At 46.2% G+C, this 17,874-nt stretch overlaps 1 protein-coding gene across 6 annotated transcripts in view; it reads left to right on the forward strand.

Moving 5' to 3' along the window:
- LOC119222214 (multiple PDZ domain protein) overlaps positions 1–17,874 on the forward strand; it is a 38,597-nt gene that overhangs the window by 12,923 nt on the left and 7,800 nt on the right. For 4 of the 6 annotated variants that reach the window (XM_062560913.1, XM_062560914.1, XM_062560916.1 and 1 more), the window contains exons 15-36: positions 106–276; positions 969–1,154; positions 1,436–1,645; positions 2,616–2,774; positions 3,062–3,214; positions 4,681–5,016; positions 5,404–5,515; positions 6,425–6,623; positions 7,462–7,503; positions 8,398–8,505; positions 9,366–9,446; positions 9,558–9,735; positions 9,921–10,031; positions 13,421–13,483; positions 13,730–13,801; positions 14,465–14,654; positions 15,662–15,858; positions 15,993–16,084; positions 16,354–16,432; positions 16,737–16,805; positions 17,584–17,670; positions 17,749–17,823. In XM_062560913.1, the coding sequence (XP_062416897.1) occupies positions 106–276; positions 969–1,154; positions 1,436–1,645; positions 2,616–2,774; positions 3,062–3,214; positions 4,681–5,016; positions 5,404–5,515; positions 6,425–6,623; positions 7,462–7,503; positions 8,398–8,505; positions 9,366–9,446; positions 9,558–9,735; positions 9,921–10,031; positions 13,421–13,483; positions 13,730–13,801; positions 14,465–14,654; positions 15,662–15,858; positions 15,993–16,084; positions 16,354–16,432; positions 16,737–16,805; positions 17,584–17,670; positions 17,749–17,823 (2,970 nt within the window). The remainder of the gene's footprint in view (positions 1–105; positions 277–968; positions 1,155–1,435; positions 1,646–2,615; positions 2,775–3,061; positions 3,215–4,680; positions 5,017–5,403; positions 5,516–6,424; positions 6,624–7,461; positions 7,504–8,397; positions 8,506–9,365; positions 9,447–9,557; positions 9,736–9,920; positions 10,032–13,420; positions 13,484–13,729; positions 13,802–14,464; positions 14,655–15,661; positions 15,859–15,992; positions 16,085–16,353; positions 16,433–16,736; positions 16,806–17,583; positions 17,671–17,748; positions 17,824–17,874) is intronic. The other 2 variants (XM_062560921.1, XM_062560924.1) reach the window with 2 other exon arrangements.

Raw genomic sequence — 17,874 nt, forward strand, 5'->3', positions numbered from 1 at the left:
CATGACTCCATGTGGATGCTAATGTGACTGCTGGTTGTGTATTTAAATTAACAGTGATTAATTCATCGCTACTTTACTAACTAATACTTACCTCTCCATTTGAAGGTCAATGGTTTATCCCTGATTGGTGAAACCCACAAAGAAGTAGTCAGAATCCTGAAGGAGCTACCTCTGTGCGTAACCATGATATGCTGTAGGCCCGCCCCTCACCAGCAGACTGACATGGATGCTGTCCAACCAGAACCAGAGACTTTCTTAACTGCATTCAAATTAAAGGTAACTTTCGGAACTTATCATGACACACGATTTGTCAAAGGTAGTTACGTTAGGAAACAATCCCTCAGCCAGTGCCTGAATGAGCTCACGTTGATAATCAAGCAGGGTTTTGCAGCACATGATACTTTCAAATAGGTATTGAAACTCCCTGCATCACCTCAAAAGGCAGTAATGTGCATAATGAAATATGTTTCCCTGCCTCCGCATATTAACACGGGAACATGATAAGGGAGCAATACTCCCAAAGTAATCCTCCTTTATAACCCATCAACTGTTATTAGCTTTGCCGATGTGTCAATCGCTCCATTGACTTTCAACACTGTCAACGATGATGGATAAAGACTTAACAATGCGCAGGGGAGGGGGAAAGTTTATTAAGACCAATTCTAGTGAAACCTCAGCAGCAGCAGCAGCAGCAGCAGCAGCAGCAGCAGCAGCAGCAGCAGCCAGCAACATTTACTCGAGATATGAGACATCAAAAGCAGCTTCCCTTTGCGGCCGGGGTTTTTCATCATTCCAGCTTTATCTGTGATAATGCACTAAGGCCCTGGCATCGCAAATATATTTCCCTTTTATCCACCGCCAGTAACCTGAGCCAGAGACACAACTAGAGGGGAGCAATCTAAGGGGGTTGAGAGTTAAAGTGACGGTGCCACGCTGTTACAGTGAGATTTGGGGATTTTGCTCTGCAGAAACAAATAGACCCGAGCGGCGTACCGGCTGCTGAAGACTCCGAGGTGAACGTGGCGGCAGCGGCGCGGGACAAGGTGACAGAGGAGGCGATGGGATCTCCTTTGGCCATGTGGGAATTGGAAATCCAGAACATTGAGCTTGAAAAGGGGGAAGGGGGATTGGGATTCAGCATTCTGGATTACCAGGTAGGACATCTTCCTGGGATTTAAAGTTGTTTGTACTTGTTATATGCGTTGCTGTCTTTGTTTCCATCATAAACTATGCAGCAATAAATTACGTCGTCAGGAACATTTCAAGTCATACACTAATGACATTTTGTTACATTACTGTTGAGTATATTTTGTATTTTTTGTTTTATCTCTGCAGAAAAGAGAGCACAAATACATTAAATATCCATAGAAGCCTCCCGCTGTGATAGTTCACCTGTTGACAGCTCCTCAATTTAACTGGACCGGACTTCCCACAGGACCCATTGGACCCCGCAAAGACGGTGATTGTGATTCGCTCACTGGTTCCCAGCGGCGTGGCCGAACAAGATGGCAGACTGTTGCCTGGCGACCGGCTCATGTACGTTGACACCACCAACCTAGAGAACGCCAGCCTGGAGGACGCTGTCCAGGCCCTGAAGGGAGCCAGCCGTGGCAAGGTCCAGATCGGAGTTGCCAAACCGCTGCCTGTGAGCATTGAAGAAAGTCTTTTGTACTAGTACACCCAACTGTCGGTGTTACTTCAAGTTTTATACATATTGTGTTTTGTGAAGTAGCGTCGAGTCGTCTGCGCATCGTGTGACTTAGGATCCGGTGGAAGGGGGCTCAGCTTACGAGGGCATGCATTTTTCATCCAGGGGAAAAAAAAAAAGAGAAAAGAGTTGGGGTTGGCTGCACGGTGTAGCATTCCACCCGCCGGCCATTAAGAGGAGGCCACCCGCCTGCGATGCTCTGCACTCCTCGTTTCATATATTATATTATTGAATTTTCTTCCAAGAGCACATACCCTTTTGTACATTCAAACACATCGGGGGCAGCTGTCAAAATATTGGGGTGGTCCAAACAACGTTCATCGCTCCAGGCACCTGTGCACTTTCGTTGGGGATATTTCTCTCTGCAAAAGAACTTTGGAGCTGCGTTTCTCCTGTATTGAATGTGCGGTTGGAATACACAGTGAGACATGTGGGCAGCCGGGGTTAGCTGGATTACTGAGCCGGGGGGAGCCTCTGTGGAATGATCCTGTCCTGCAGGACGCTGAATGCCCCTCTGAAGGATATTTTGGGCTATTGCCTCTCAAAATTGACTCCGACAGTGAGCCTTCTCGGGTTTTCTTATGTCTACCTAGGCGGTATGCTTTGCCAAATCGATACCAAGAGCTACACATGAAGTGAACACGTTTTCTTTTAAGAATAAATTCAAAGAGAGTCGCGAATGTGCCGTTTGGAGCCGTTTCTCTGTTTGAACACTTGTGCGCCAAGATCAATGTCAAACTTGATATCAGATGTATAAAAAACTGAGTAACTTCTAACATCTAACATCATTTTCATCCCATACTAATTTATTTGTACTTGATTTGGTCACAAAAAAAAAAAAAATCAATAATCAAAAATCTAATTACACATAACTGGAGACACTGAAAGAATTTCTCCACTTTCCTAGGGAATATGTGGATATTCCCACTCTCCACACCCATATGGTGAGCAGGAGATTACTTCGTCATCCACCATCCATTCATTTGACTTCATAAATATTTGGGTGGAAGAAGGAGAGGAAGAAGGACTGACTGAGGGCATCGTTTACCGAGCAGAGCCTGCATTGGTTAGTTAGCTTTTTGGGAAAGCCGAGGGAACAAATTGTACATAACATGTTATTTTTGCTTCTGCCTTATCCCGCCAAGCGAGGGCTGTTAGTTCGTAGTCATGCGTAGATTTATGTCATTTAACCATTATATTGACAAATGGGATTACGGGATTCATTAGGGGATGCTGTGACGTTGTATCTTGTAGAAATAGAAGCAGTCTGTCATTAGATAGTCCACAAAAGGTATCAATAATTCCAGCGTCCGTTGTCCCACTTGGTCACACTCCTCCCGTCCATTATCACAGGTGGACGCCGGCGAAGCAGACCTGTCTGACGAAAGGCTGCTAGACCTCACTTACTCTGGGACAGAGGACGACACTTTCCAGGCGTCCATGATCGCTCTCCACGGCAGCAGCTGTAGTGCAGAGATGGATTACCTGCACTCATCCACGCCCAAGGTAAGCGGCCAAAGGGACGGGCCAAAAGGCACAGCTTGAAGTCATTCTCTTATTGCATTAAATGCCACTGCAAAAGCAATCGCCCTTTGTCGCTGTAACTACACAACGTGTCGTCATTATTCTTTATTTTGCTACCAAAATTCAAAATGTCACACGGAATGTGTTTGTGCTTTTGAAAGGCGTAGGTTGTGTATTGGGGTTTTTAGGTGTGCATGCTGTGCAGCGGCGATTCCCCCGAATAGATATTAAAGCATTAAAGCAAACAAACAAAGAAGAATAAGGTCACACAAACTGTTTTCCAAAAGTTCACAACCGACCTTATTTTCCAGGGCCTCCCCAAGAAATGTACACTACTATGACAGGGCAGCCTAGAGGGACGGACATGGGCCGGGACAACGAGGAGCATTTAATAGCACCGCAGGACTTTACCAGACAGATTGCAGAAGTGTTTGTGTGAGGTCAGACGGCTGAGTCTTCTAGCGAGGATGAACCGTTTCCGCCTCCCCCCTGGGAGCTCTAGCGGGCGGCAACGAGTCTGCAGACACATTTTAAAAAGTGTGACAGTAAATAGCGGACCGGCGTTTTGTCCCGACTTGCTTGACATTATCTAACGCGACGTTTCGCAAGCAATGTGAACGATTTCGTCTTTCTGGTCGCCACATTTAAAGGTCAACTAGTTTGTTGAGGATCAAAAGGCGCGGGTCCGCCAAGTCAGCCTCAGAGCCTCTGTCGATAAATCAGTGACCGCTATTTTGGCCATTGAGTGCTCTGACGGATAGATTACAGTTGCGCTTCTCGGCACCGCTTTGAACGGACTCACCCATGTGCTCCTGCATTGGTTGTTCTGTTAAGGATCATTTAAAGGCACTTTACTGTGATCTCCTCCTACAAGACTAGGCCTTTTTTTTGAATGATTCGACCAATTCGATAAATTTCCCTGAACAAGCCAAACCAGTAATATAATGTCTTGCTGTGTACTATTTCAAAAAGGATTTATTGAAAAAAAACGTATGGATTTAAGGGCAAAGTTTAATGTTTGAATCCTAAAGATTACTCCGGTTGCATCACCCCCCCATTTATTAAGATATATGCATGCTATACATTGACTACCTCAGTTTTTAAACCGAAACGTCCTCCTCCTTGTGCTACGTATTTGCACCCTTTTCTTTCTTAAAGACTTATTCTTCTCCCCCGCTCCTCGCTGAGATTCAGCACTGCTCAATCCGCTCTTAATCAAGTCTTACATGCTGTGACAGTAGTGCTTTAACGGAAACTCGTGCACGGCAAGCTCAAGATCACCGATAATTTCCGCTGCTCTCTATTGGCCACTGATGGCTTTTCCGTGGCTCATCACGAGGAGGGCGGGATGGGCGACTGAGGAAGATGAATCCTCCCTGTTGGGCAGTTGTCTTAACTGTCGCAGGCGGAACGCTCATCCTGCACGCTCGCGCTTTGTTCTACTCCAGCCGACAGCTCGCCTGGACGTGTTGGACGAGCATCTCGGCTTCCCGCCGCCGCCGCCGCCCGACCTCGCGGACGACACGCGGCCGTTCTCCCCGGAGCCGTCGGCCCCTTTCACTCCTCCGGGTCCCGGGGGCCACGACCGGTCTTTCGGCGGCGCGTCGGGCGGCTCCGATCCGTTCCTGGCGCGGCGCGCGGCGGAGAGCGCCGACTCGTACACCCCGCTGCCGGAGGTAGGGACGAGGTCGCCCCTCCCGGATGGACCTGCGGAGTCTCTTCGCTGCCGGAAGGAGCCAGCCATGTCTCTTGAAGACTTCGGAAATATGGAGATCTTGATAAAGGTAAAATAATCGACTCATGACAAACTATGAATGTGGACAGAATAAGCTGAGCAGTGAGTTATCTGCTCGAGAGGATAAATGATTGGCATGCCGTGAACATCACAGATAGGCCGAGGAGAATAATGATCCTTGAGCATATAATAGAATCTCTTCAGGTAACATCAAAACCTCCCCCCCCCCCCCCCCACCCCCCGGTCAGACCCGACACGCACTTTAAAACACGAGATAGTTCTAAGCTTGTTCCTTTCCAATTCATTCCCACGGCCAATCAGCGGCGCCCACCTTTTCTCCAGAGAGCCCTGCTTTCTTTGGAATCTGACCGAATATTTTCCCTTTTACCTTCATGAATAACTGTCGATTTGTCTCCCCCCCCCCCCCCCCCCCAAGGGCGAGGAGGCTGGCGTGAGAGAATCAGCAGAAGCCGCAGACAAGGAAGTACTGACCTCAGGGAGCAATTTTGAAAGGACTATCACAGTTGTCAAGGGCAACTCCAGCCTAGGTTTGTGTTAATTTCTTTGCATTCTTTGATTAGTTCTTTTATTTATTCGTCTCCTCATCCTTCACAGATGTGTAAATGAGGTTTCCGGACCTGAAAGGCATATTGGCCTTTTATTTTGCATCATTATTATTGTTATTATTTTTTTATAAATGCCAGATTTGAAGCAAAACGATAGAAAGGATTTTTTTTCTCAGTCTGAAAGGGTCATTTCATTGCTATAGAGGGTATTTCCATTTCAATACCCACCCATGGGGCTGCTACCGACTCAGAGAATACTAAGTTGTAGCTTCAACACGGAGGTGTTATGAAGACATGTTTATAATTCTCATTGCTTCGCTGAAAGCCGTGGCTCATTTTGCTTTTTAGCACACTTTGAAGGTTTTTATTTAATGCTGAATTCTAAATGTCTACAACGTAATGCGTTTGGGTTTTGTATTTCTTATCTTCACCATGTGGAATTCAAAACCAAATTCCACTCATACGTAGAGCATATGATGTTATTTCTTGTAATATTTGCAAAATAATCCCTTTGCACTGTGGAGGGGAGTTTGAAAGTTTTAGATAGACCAGTCTCCAGAAATATTATGCCGCACTCTGAAGTCACTCCACTGAGAATACATCGAAACCCTTAGTTGTGAATAATACGACCACTTCTCGAATAATTTGATGAGATAAGAAGAAGCTTTCTTGTAGCGTGCATCTCATTCATTTCAAGTAAGGGCCCCTTTTCATCTGCAACAGAGCCAGTGGCCGACAGGTATATCGGTGGCCCCGGGTTTCTTAACTCGAAGAGCTCATTCGTCCGCGATTGCTCTTCAAGTTGAAATCTTTAAACTGCTCGACCTCAACTGCAACCCACACCCGAATGCACGGGGCGCCTGACAACATTCTCCCAATGTCACCTGGAAGGGATGACCGTGAGCGCCACGAAAGACGGTTTGGGGATGCTGACCCGCAGCATAATCCACGGCGGATCCGTCAGCCGCGACGGGCGCCTGGGCGTCGGCGATCTGGTCCTGTCCATCAACGGGGAGCCCACGGCCGACCTGACCAACGCGCAGGCTCGCGCCATGCTGCGGCGGCACTCTCTCGTCGGACCGGACCTGGGGTAGGAGGCTGTAATTAGAAGGCGCACACACACACATGTAAACAGTTGTTGTGTCAAAGCTTTTTCCTAATGAGCACAACATAGATATAACTGTGATTTGTGGACCTTTGCCTTATTAGCGTGATTGTTTTCTGATTGACGCAGTCCTGATTACGATGCAGTTGTTTAACACCATTGCTGCTAGGTTTCAATATCGTTGTATTAGCAACTCAAAAAATCATATAAAGATATTCCTTACTTAGCATTCCGGGCCAACTTTCACAGCCTTTTCATTCAGCCGTACTGCAAACATAATTTGGTTGGTCGTGAACGAGAAAAGGTCTTGTTGAAATTGCTCTTGGCTTTTGAAAGATGAATGCTAGTGAGATATTAAGTGTACACCTCTAGCAACTTTCAGAGCTGCCTTGTATACCTCAAGGTCCAGCCTTGTTTACACCGCTTACGGGATACATGAAAAACTACACAGGGTATCTGGGCATCTGCAGTTCCTACCAACGTGAAAGAGACCAGTGTGAGTGTGAAACAAAGCATTTTACAAGCCTTACAAACCATACACCTTGATGTAATTAAAGTGTATGGATAATTAAATAAAATATGAACACCCATGTTTTGAAAAACTTAAAAATCAATGCTTGAAATGCAGCCTGAAAGGATATTCAGTGAATCTAAAAAATAAAAAAATATGCGAAGGCAAATGATGCCACATAACGGGAAAAGGCAAAAGAGACGATGTTCAACACGGAAATTGGATGTGGTGGTTTCACGAGTTTTGCTTGCTGAACTCAACTTGACAGTTTGTTCGCTCCGGTGCATAAAAGCCCAACTCTTCACATTCTAGATCTGCTTGTGCACCCGAGGACGATCTGTGCCCATTTTATGTGTGAGTATGACTAACTTCCACGCCGGTGGCGTTTTTTTTCTCGGTTTGACGTCCTCTCGTCCTCTCCATGTGCCGACGGGCTTCACGGCGGTCTGTTCAAGAGCTTTATCCAGACGCAGAATTAGACCGGTGATTACGGCAAAGTGCAATTGGTGAAGATGTGGCTCAAAATGTCACCCCCCGATTGGTCAAATTGATTGAATTGAATTTGTTAAACCGCTGCACTGTGTATTGAACAACACTTATTTAAAGTCTGTCTCGTGGCAGCGCTTTTAACTCACAGATCTTTGACACATGTGGTCAAAACAGCATCTGGATGAAACTTGATCGACTGCACCTCTTACTGACTTGCTGCATGACATAATATTGGATGTTTTTCTCTATTTTTCACTCCCTGTTTTTCCCATTAACAACACATTGGTAACTACGCGCTGCCATATCTCTCCCTCGCATCCATTTAATTATTTCACTGCGATGAGTTTTGCCTCTCTGCGTGATACCATGTCAAAGAAATCAAGGCCTTCAGTGGAAGATCTGTCAGCTTCAGTTAAATGTGGTCTTCACAATCAACCTCACTCTGAAAGCTTTGGAAATGGGACTTTTAAATGGGTGTCGGATTTTGTAGTGATTTAGTAATCTACCAATGAATTTATGATGCCATGTCCTTCTAATTGGAGACCGGGTTCTGAATACAATGCTTTTAAGAAGACAGTGGGGTGTCGTTATCAGATTTAAAATAAACTCTTGTGTTCAGTGAAAAGGGGGTAGTTTTAGTGTTTTTGTACTTATTTGTCTCATTTTTGGGAAAAAATGACCGCGCGGGATTTCTAAACGAGGGGCTTTTAAGAAATGACTCATTTGCGTGTGTGTGTGTGTGTGCTTGTGTGTGGCCAGCATTACATATGTTCCAGCAGAGTATCTGGAGGAGTACAAGGCCGGCCTTGTGCAGGCTAAAGATGACGTCTTCTGTGTACCTGCTCCCATCCAAGTAGCAGATCCAAAGTAAGTCCTCATGTTCGAGCTCGGCAGATTATGTCGTGTGGTTTCGCTCAGAAGCAGGTCCACTTGGAATGTGCCCACAAACCCCCAACATTATGGAAGCACAAACCACGTGCATCCGACCGCTTTACGCTCAAATCTGTATTAAAAGCCTATTAAAACCTCAAAAGGCTTTCATAGACAACAATGTGTGAAGCCGTGGGTTTACTAATGCATTGGCCAAATATGTTAACTATGAGGGTTGCGCCCATTCACCATCAGGAATTACTACCATAATTAAAAGATCAAACTATTAAAACCAAAATGGCCAGTGCACACATAGATGTAAATAAAGGCTAGATGTCTTATGTTCTAAAAAATAAAACAATGTTCTAAAATAAATACAAGATTCCACTTTACAAATATACATCAAGAAATACTGCATGTTGAAATCCCCACTCTATACAGATAAGTATTCATGACACTGCATAATTATTATTTAAAGTACATGTACATTTATTATGTATATATATAAATATATCTATGGGTGCACATGTGTCATAAATCATTCATTTTGTGTGTCAACTTATTTAACGAGGACCCTTTGTCTACGTCTGTGAGATCTTTCAAACACGTTATAATCTCTTTTGTGAAGAAGGTAACAGCTAAGCTTGTGCTACCTTCTACCACCAGCTGGTCAGCGGTTGAGAATGAGGAATGAAACAATGGACCACTTAGAAACATTGCAGCATAGCACCACTGATGTTCAACACCTCCTCAGGATAACTTTAATGCATCCTATGTAAACAAAATCTATCTTTAGTGTTGGTCCTTGGAGCTTTCTTTAGAATTGTATCTCTTTCTTTCCATTTTTGTCTATTTAGAAATATTCCAAGCCTCCCTGAACGGGAAGATGGCGAGGGGGAGGAGAGTGCCGCTTACAGCAACTGGAACCCACCCAGGAGGTGAGGAACCACCGCGTTTCCTACTTTGTGAACCTGCCCGTGACAGACACAGATCAAAAAATTGTATCTTAAAAAAAAAAAAAAAAAAAACCTTAATCTGGCCTTCCTCAGAGTGGAGCTCTTCCGAGCGGCAGGCAAGTCCTTGGGTATCAGCATAGTCGGGGGCCGAGGGATGGGCAGCCGGCTGAGCAACGGAGAGGTGATGAGGGGCATTTTCATCAAGCACATCCTCGAGGACAGTCCTGCTGGACAGAATGGGACCCTGAAGACTGGAGACAGAATCGTGGAGGTAAAGGGAAGTTCCTGCTCACACAACATATACTGTAGCTGGAACCAGAAGATAGAATTAAGATGTATTCTATCAGAAAGCTTTTTATTTTGAGGACAAAGTGCTTCAAAATAAGAATCGCCCCGAGGAGGGTTTAAAGTCCTTTAAAAAACAACAACAACCTGAGAGTGTTTTCTCTTGGTCAGGTGGATGGAGCGGATCTGAGAGATGCTACTCATGAGGAGGCAGTGGAGGCCATACGCAGGGCGGGCAACCCGGTGTCCTTCTTGGTCCAGAGTATTATCCACAGGCCCAGGGTAAGTCTTTATAACCGGGCCAGAACCAATTGCTCGTGAATAATCTGAAAGGTCACAGTTTGTTTTCCCATTTTCACGTCATGTTAAGGCTTATCTGCAAAGCCCATTTAGGGCACTTTCAAAAACCACAAAGTGAAAAACACAAGCCCTTGGTGTAGTATCCGTTTGGCATTTGATTTTTTTTAAATGCCGTTTTCAGAGCGAAAAACAAACCCTGTGTGGCATATTAAATATATATTAGCGAGTATTTAATCTCCTATCGCGACACTCATTAAAACCACATCGAGAACAGGGTTTGGTGCTTTAAAAAGTGCCCTCAGGCCCTTAAAACACGAGTAAATAGATTCCTGCTGGGGCTGCAATTTGTTGGGCTCCAGTGTCTCTCACGGTCATCTATGGCGTATCTATTGCTTTTCCTTAACTTTCTGGTCAGGGTTAGGGCCTTTTAGCAACTCAAAATGTAATGATGAAGAGTGGTGAAACTTCTTTACTCCAGAAAAATGTCTTTTCTAACAACAACGTTAAATGTACACAGCAGACAAAATTAGCAACTGGTATCGATTTGATTATTAACCAAATATTGGTATCACCACAAAATAAAGGCTATTTTATCAGACGATGATACCGGGTTTCGTTAACTTTGGTCAGTGTAAAGCTAACGCTAACCGCCTGCTGGCATTAGCTTCATGCTTAGGACACATTTCGTGGCCCTTCGTCCCAACTAGGATCACGCGTCCTTTATGTCCACACCACAATATTTAATGACTTTTCCTACATTTCTGAGTCGCCTCAAACCTGCGTCTGTGTGTTCCACTGCGGCTTCACTGCTTTGTCAGCCCGAGTCAATGTGTAACCCGTAAACCCAGCACATCTTTCCCACGCATGCGCCACATCCCACATGTCAGGTAATCTGTCTCTCTCGTTTTGCCTCTCGTTTCTGTTGCATCAGCTATCCATCACAGTTAATCTCTGTTGCGTTATCGCTCCTGCCGCCGCCGCTTTTTTTTTTTTTCTTCTTCGTCCCGTCTCTCAAACTGTGTAGAGGAGTCTTTCTTTTTTTAACGGGCCTCTTTGACTTTGATACACGCATAATGTGCGTATTGACGGGAAAATGAAGACAAAGTGGAACCGGAGGTCCATTCTCGGGGGGGGGGGAAAAGAAGCACGGGGAAATGCACATGTTTTCTACCACTGAGTCGTCTCACTTTTACAACGACGTGGCCCACAATTTTGTTTTCAATCAAAAGACTGAGCGAAATTATGTATAACAGATTTTTTTTTCCCCCTCTTTTTAAACATCTGTGCTGGAGGTTTTTAAATGTTGACTTTATATACACTTTTCAGATCATATTCTTAATGCGGCCTTTACCACGAGTGCTATTTATCCCCGCCACGTTTCACAAAGCAACTCATGGAGTCGACCATAGAAAAGTAAATTAGCAAATCATTCACACCTGCGTCGCCGTGCGGCTGTCAAAACGCGCCCGAGGCGCCGTCAGCCCATCAATTATATAGGAAGAAGACGTCTTTTCAATTCACCATAAAGTCACTGATATCGGGTTAAAATTCATAATGATTGCCTGAACAGTTTGAAAAAAAAAAAAATGATTATTTTGATTGGATGATACCTCTGAGTGCTGCAGGCGGGTCAGTAATGCGGCTTTTTCCAACGCGGCCGCCGGGATCCACCTAGAGAGTATAATAGCACATCCATGCTGTCTCCCGTTAAGTTTCCAATCCTTCTCTTGTAAGCAGTGAATAATCTCCATGTAGCCTGGGGGAACCTCTGAAACATTTTGTTAAAGTATTTCGGAGAAAGCGGCTTTGGTGCTGATTTTTTTTTTTTTTTTTTTTTCCATGTGGAGGAATCGCTGTCCTCAAGGAAGCCGCTTGCTTTAATGGTTACTCATTTGAATAAAACCTTAGGTGCCTCACTACCATGCTCCCAAACCCCCCCCCCCCAAATGGCCTCCGATTCAATTTTGTCACAAAGGCTCAGCCGTCATATTAAATATTTGTCATGCGGTCCCTTTGTGTTGCTCTTAGAGGCCGCCCCTGCCCTTTCTGCAGCTAAGTGGCCGCCGCGGGTCAAGCCTCGGCTGCACTAATCAAACCCACTTAGCGCCTGCCCCCCCTCAGGTCAGAACGCTACCCCGTGTCCGTGTCTGCATGCTTGTGTGTGAGCATGTCCCTCTTTCACCTGCGCGGCGGCTTTGACTCGTCCAAAAAGTTACGCTAACAACGAGCCGCGTGACGCGAGGAAAGAAGCCGACGCGATGGTGGTACAAATTTTGATGTGGCTTGTTTTTTTTTCGATTTCCAAACTTTTCTTTTTCCTTGGCCTTGGGAGGTGGTGTGAGAAAGCAATTTCTAGGGATTGAAAGAACGGTTCAACAAAGGGCCGGGTGTTCATAGGTTTCAGTCACGCAAAAGTTGAAGTTTTTATTTCTTCGCGCCACGCTCCGAAGAGACATTTCTTTTCACCTGCTTTCGTAAATGAACAAAAAAAGGGATTGTGGCTAAATTGCTCCCCGAAGGTTCACCGATAAAATAAGGACATTGGGAACTTAAGGCTATCCAGGCGAAACCTGGTTTCTCTCGTTTTTGAGTCCTAAACACAAGGGGAGAAAACAACTTAGAAGGCACTTCCAATGCGTTTTTCTCTCACTTGTTTGTGTGCGTATCTTGAGTGGATTCCCTCGTATGTTGCCGCATGTGCGCCGCTCCTTTCAGTCCATAAAAAAAAAAAAAAAAAAATGAAATCCCAGTTGAAGCGTTCACTGTTAATGAATTGTATTTTTCTCCTTATGCCAGCCTTTGAGAGTCCAATTTTTCGCCAATTATCCCTCAAACATTCTCCCAAGTTGTCCTCGCTGCCAATGCAGCGAGGACAACTTGACGGGACGGCGTGACGCGACGGGCCGCTAACACCAATGTCGTCTCTTCCTAATGCCAAGGCTTTTTCTGGCAAACGGCCTTTTAGCTCGATCGCTGCAGAGAAACGCCGGAGCTTGGAGAGACGTGTGGTTGTCGGATCTTTCACTCAACGCACCGGCCACGCATCTCGCCGTGGTTGTGTCAGCGAGTGGGGTTTTGCCAAGATAGAATATATATATACATATATATATATATATATCTAAGAAGTTCTTCAAGTTTTTTCGTTATTCCCCCCCGAAAAAAAAGAAGTGCCTTTTTCCTCCACTAGCATCACATATGGTTTTCCACCATACAGCATATGGTCCGGATTGTATTAACTCAGAACGCTTTGGACTCGGTGTGAATTTATCCATATTAGTGAGATTCAAACACAAATCTGTACGCGGTTGGACGTGACCCGCATTCGTCTGAGCAGAGTGATTTACCTGCGTGTCTGTCCCCGTGCGCCGCAGCCGTCGCCGACAGACTCCAGCCAGGAGAGAGCCGCGGCTCAGACGAGGGACGGCAAGGACAAGGTTGGTGTTTTCAATTACCCTCCACTGACAACTTGAATCAGTGTTTTTTTTTTCCCCCCCGTTTGCCCTTGTTCCCCCCGTCAACTTTCGGAATCAGGTTTGATCAACATTAGCAGCGCTTGCGTTCGACTCTTCGCGAAAGAACGCGATATGTTTGTCGAAGGCGGCGCTGTCACCTGGACGGACAGGTGTCCGTCAGAAATGTGCTGTCTTCTAAAGCTGTTGCCCTTTGTCTCTTCTCCGTAGGAGGGTTACAGTCACAGTAGACTTTTCCTCCGCCTCTCCCCAACTAACCCTTTCACCCCTACCCCGTTTAAGGTTTGTGGGTCCTCTGTGTTGTGCTTTGAACTTTCCCCTCTTGGTGCGGGTACGTCGATTCAGCATGACAGTACACCCCTACATGCCCTAACATACCTCGCCGTCTGGTTTCCTTGGTGCATTTTTGTGGAGTCTGAATGCTGTTTTGCATTTTGTTTATTTGAAATTGGTACTCACCTCAAACGTGAATGTTAGAAACTGATTTTCTTTTGGCTTGACGTCGGACCAAATGCTTTGTATTGAAACAAAGTGTGTTATTTGTGGTCCTTGTTTTTCAGGTAAGTGAACATATGATTGCTGCATATTAGGTAAACTAATTTGGTGAAAAGTAATTAGATCAATATTAATTAAGCCATTACAATTAGCATTTTCAAATCAAGTGGATACAATTTCAGTACAGCTATGTTCCAATTAACCTTAATGAAACTGTGGTATCCATTTGAAAAGACATTTTTTTAGCTTAAAACTAATATCCCGCTCAAGGTGATAAAGCAGTTAATTCTATTGATTCCATCACCAGCTCTCTTGAGCCTTCCTGATTCTGAAAACCTCATATCAAGCTCCTAAACTTAAAAGAACAAAGACATGAAATTCTTCCCTCTCCTTTCCTTCCTCTAATACACCTTTTTTTTTTTTTTTTAAACTCCATCTGTGGCGTGACAGCCTGTGAAGCGCGAAGCGGCAAAGGCATCTCCCCCCAGCCCTGTCCTCCCCCTGCCAGTGGTGCCCCATGTGGGAGAGACTGATACAGACACGCTGACAGAGATCCCAGGCAGACCTGCTGAGGAAAAGGAGGAGGAGGAGGAGGAGGAGGAGGAGGAGGAGGTGGAGGATGAGTTTGGATACAATTGGAGTGAGTTGGATTTCGGTTTTCCTCGGGTGAAATTATATACTCTGTTTGGAACAACAGTCAAAACATTTATTTTGTCGCATTTTCCTCATCGGTTTATTGCTTGTTTATTGGTTATAATTTCATCCTGGTTTGAGTGGAAGGTGCAGACATACACACATGCATATATGCTCCTGGTAGTTTCCCCTAATAGTACAGTATTTGTAGACATAAACCATATGTACTAACTTACTTTGTGCATGCGCTCAACTGCCACTAGAGGTCCCCCAAGGCACATTTCGTTTCTCGCCTGCTCATGAAATCGTCCCGAGTCTGCAGTGAAAACAGACCAGACTCTCGTGTTTGAGGTGCTTGTACTTCAGCGAAACCTGAAGGACTCATTAGCATGTCGCAGACACTCGAATGTCAACTGCAGGATGAAGCCACCGCTTCAAGGAGAACGAGGTCACACAGTCAGTCCCATTCAACAACCAGCGTAAAGGACACACTTCCAGCCTCTGAACACCTGGGACTGTGGCAAATGTGTGTGTGTGTGTGTGTGTGTGTGTGTGTGTGTGTGTGCGGGTTTGTTCCCATCCTGCGGGGATAAGATTGATGAGGTTGGGCCCGAGGAGGTGAGTTGTGGAGATTAGTACAGGACTGATGGTCCAACAGTGGCAGGGCGCCCAGAACAACAGGATCCCATCGGTCTGAACAGCGGCTATCTAACACACCAGAGACAGGAGAGGTGGAGAGAGACAGAGAGAGAGAAAGAAAGGGGCAGTGAGGGTAACAATAGAGACAAGATTGAGACAAAGAGATAGAAACTAAGCCGTGTGACATTTTTAACTTTTATCATTTTGTGTGCTCTCGCACTAAAAAACCCAATCTCACCCAATCTCCAAACACACACTCTTTCCGACCAACACAGACGTGGAAGTCAGGGCTCGAAAAACAAATCTGGACCAATTCAGCAGTATTGTTAGCTTACATCTGTCCGCTACATGGACTTGACCTCCTCTCTCATTCAGAGAACATAATCCAGCGCTATGGCAGCCTTCCGGGAGCCCTGCACATGATTGAGCTGGAGAAAGGCAAGACGGGCCTGGGCCTCAGCCTGGCGGGGAACAGGGACCGCTCTCGCATGAGCGTGTTCGTGGTGGGGATTGACCCCAACGGGGCGGCCGGCAGGGACGGGCGCATGGGAGTCGGGGACGAGCTGCTGGAGGTAAGTCGTCAGGGTATGTGACCCGCTGGAAGATATATAGATACACATCTATTCATGAGATACATAGACATAGATACATTTCTGATGTATTGCCGCCTATGTCTTAACTCTTATTGTTTTTCGTGTCCCGTCAGATCAGTGGGCAAGTGCTTTATGGCCACAGTCACCAGAATGCTTCCTCCATCATCAAGAGCTCCCCACCGCAAGTCAAAATCATCTTTGTCAGGTATTTAAACCACTGTGAATACATTACCATGGCAACAGTCACTTCATTTCACTCATGGTGAAAAATTTTCTCTATTGCAATTTGGTTCAAAATTCAATAGAGGGAGCTATTGTAATTCAACAGTAGCATGCAATCCATGGCGAGGAGTTGGGATCATTATTTTAAGATGCCAAACGAGTTGAAGTCATATATAAAGAACACATCCCTTACGCGACCCCTCAAAGACACGCTGCGAAACCTTTGACACGAGTACCGACTCTTTGGAGCAGGAACGCGGAGGCGCTGGACCAGATGGCTGTGGGACCTGTGAGAGAACCCGAGGGAGACACCGCGGAGCCGCACACCGAGGTGACTCATGGCAGCCACACATTCACAAAAACGCACAATGATTTTGGAGATGTCAGGGAGTGAAGTCCCGTCTGCATAACAAGCCATAGAACTCACCCACAAACCATTATAATTACTTCTACCCTTGTGGAATCTACAGTGTTTTCATGCACGTCTCTTACTCCTAAAAGTGTCTTTGTGTGGTCCCGGGTGTTGCCATTCTCCCAAGCATGTGCCTTAACTCGCTGGAAAAATGTTAAAACCACATACACACCCGGCAATGGCCAGCAGACACAAACACACGTTTCACTCCTTCTCCTCACAGCTGGAAACGACTGCTGCTAATGGTGATGCCGATACTTCAAAACATGTGCAACACAGCATAGAGCTGGAGGTGAGACACACTGAACACCCCCCCCCCCCCCCCGCCCGCCCTAGACAATAATAGAGAGGAAGCAATGTTATAATGAGGGAGGATGTACACACAAAAAAAAGCCCAATGGGGTATGACGGAGAAGGAGAAGGGGAAGCATACAGGAGCAGTCGAGTCTGACAAGCTGCCAGCGAAAAAGGAGACACACGGTTTGTCAAATGAAAAAAGGGGGGAATAAACCAAACAACACGTGAATGGTAGAAGAGCTGTTCCAATGGGACAATAAAAGGTTCCCACAGAAGGCTGCTCACCTGGAAGCCTGGGGAGGATTCCACATGTTTGTGTCTGGGTCTTTCTTTCCGTACTTGGCAACTGATGTCGGGGGTTATTGGAAAGAATCGTACTATCTGCCGGTCCGGAAGAGGCCTGTTTTTAACGGGCGCCTCGCCGGCGTGTGACGAGGAGCCCCCCCCCCTCCCCACCCCCCCGGTAGCTGTGGGAACATCCAGATGCCACGTCGGGCCCCAGGGAGGGAACTCGGCAGCATCTGGGCCGCTCGTCGACACCAACACAAAGAGGCCCCGCGGGGGGGGGGAACACACCATCGGAAGTGTGAAGGATGTACGGGCAAGCTGTGACTAATTATCCATCCGGAGATAATCGTCGATGCTTGTTTTTCGGTTAGCCGCGCGGACCCTTATTGCCTAGCAAGCGTTGCGGTCGCGTGTCATGCTGCATTCTTGGTTTACATCATTTAAAGAATCCTAGTTACGCACTACTGTGTCTCTCCCCCCCCCAGGGCGACGGGGTCATCGGCGTCACGTACGTGGAGGGAAACGGCGGCGGTGGCGCCGAGAGCCAGGGCGCGTCAGAAGCGGAAGGACAGGTACGCGTTGCGGTTGACGGTTTGTGTGTCCGCCATGGAGGTTCTGTCTAATCAACACTGGGATCTGCTCCTTATCAGGAGGGCTGTGTGAAGCAAGCGGACAGACTCCCAGCTGAGAATGGCGATTCCCTGCCGGGCTACACTGTGGAAAAGGTAGTGTGGCTGCAAATGAACTGCCTTCCTCATCTTATATTACCTTTATAA

The sequence above is a fragment of the Pungitius pungitius genome, chromosome 1 (assembly GCF_949316345.1).
Source record: "Pungitius pungitius chromosome 1, fPunPun2.1, whole genome shotgun sequence".
In the NCBI taxonomy this organism is placed as follows: Eukaryota; Metazoa; Chordata; class Actinopteri; order Perciformes; family Gasterosteidae; genus Pungitius; species Pungitius pungitius.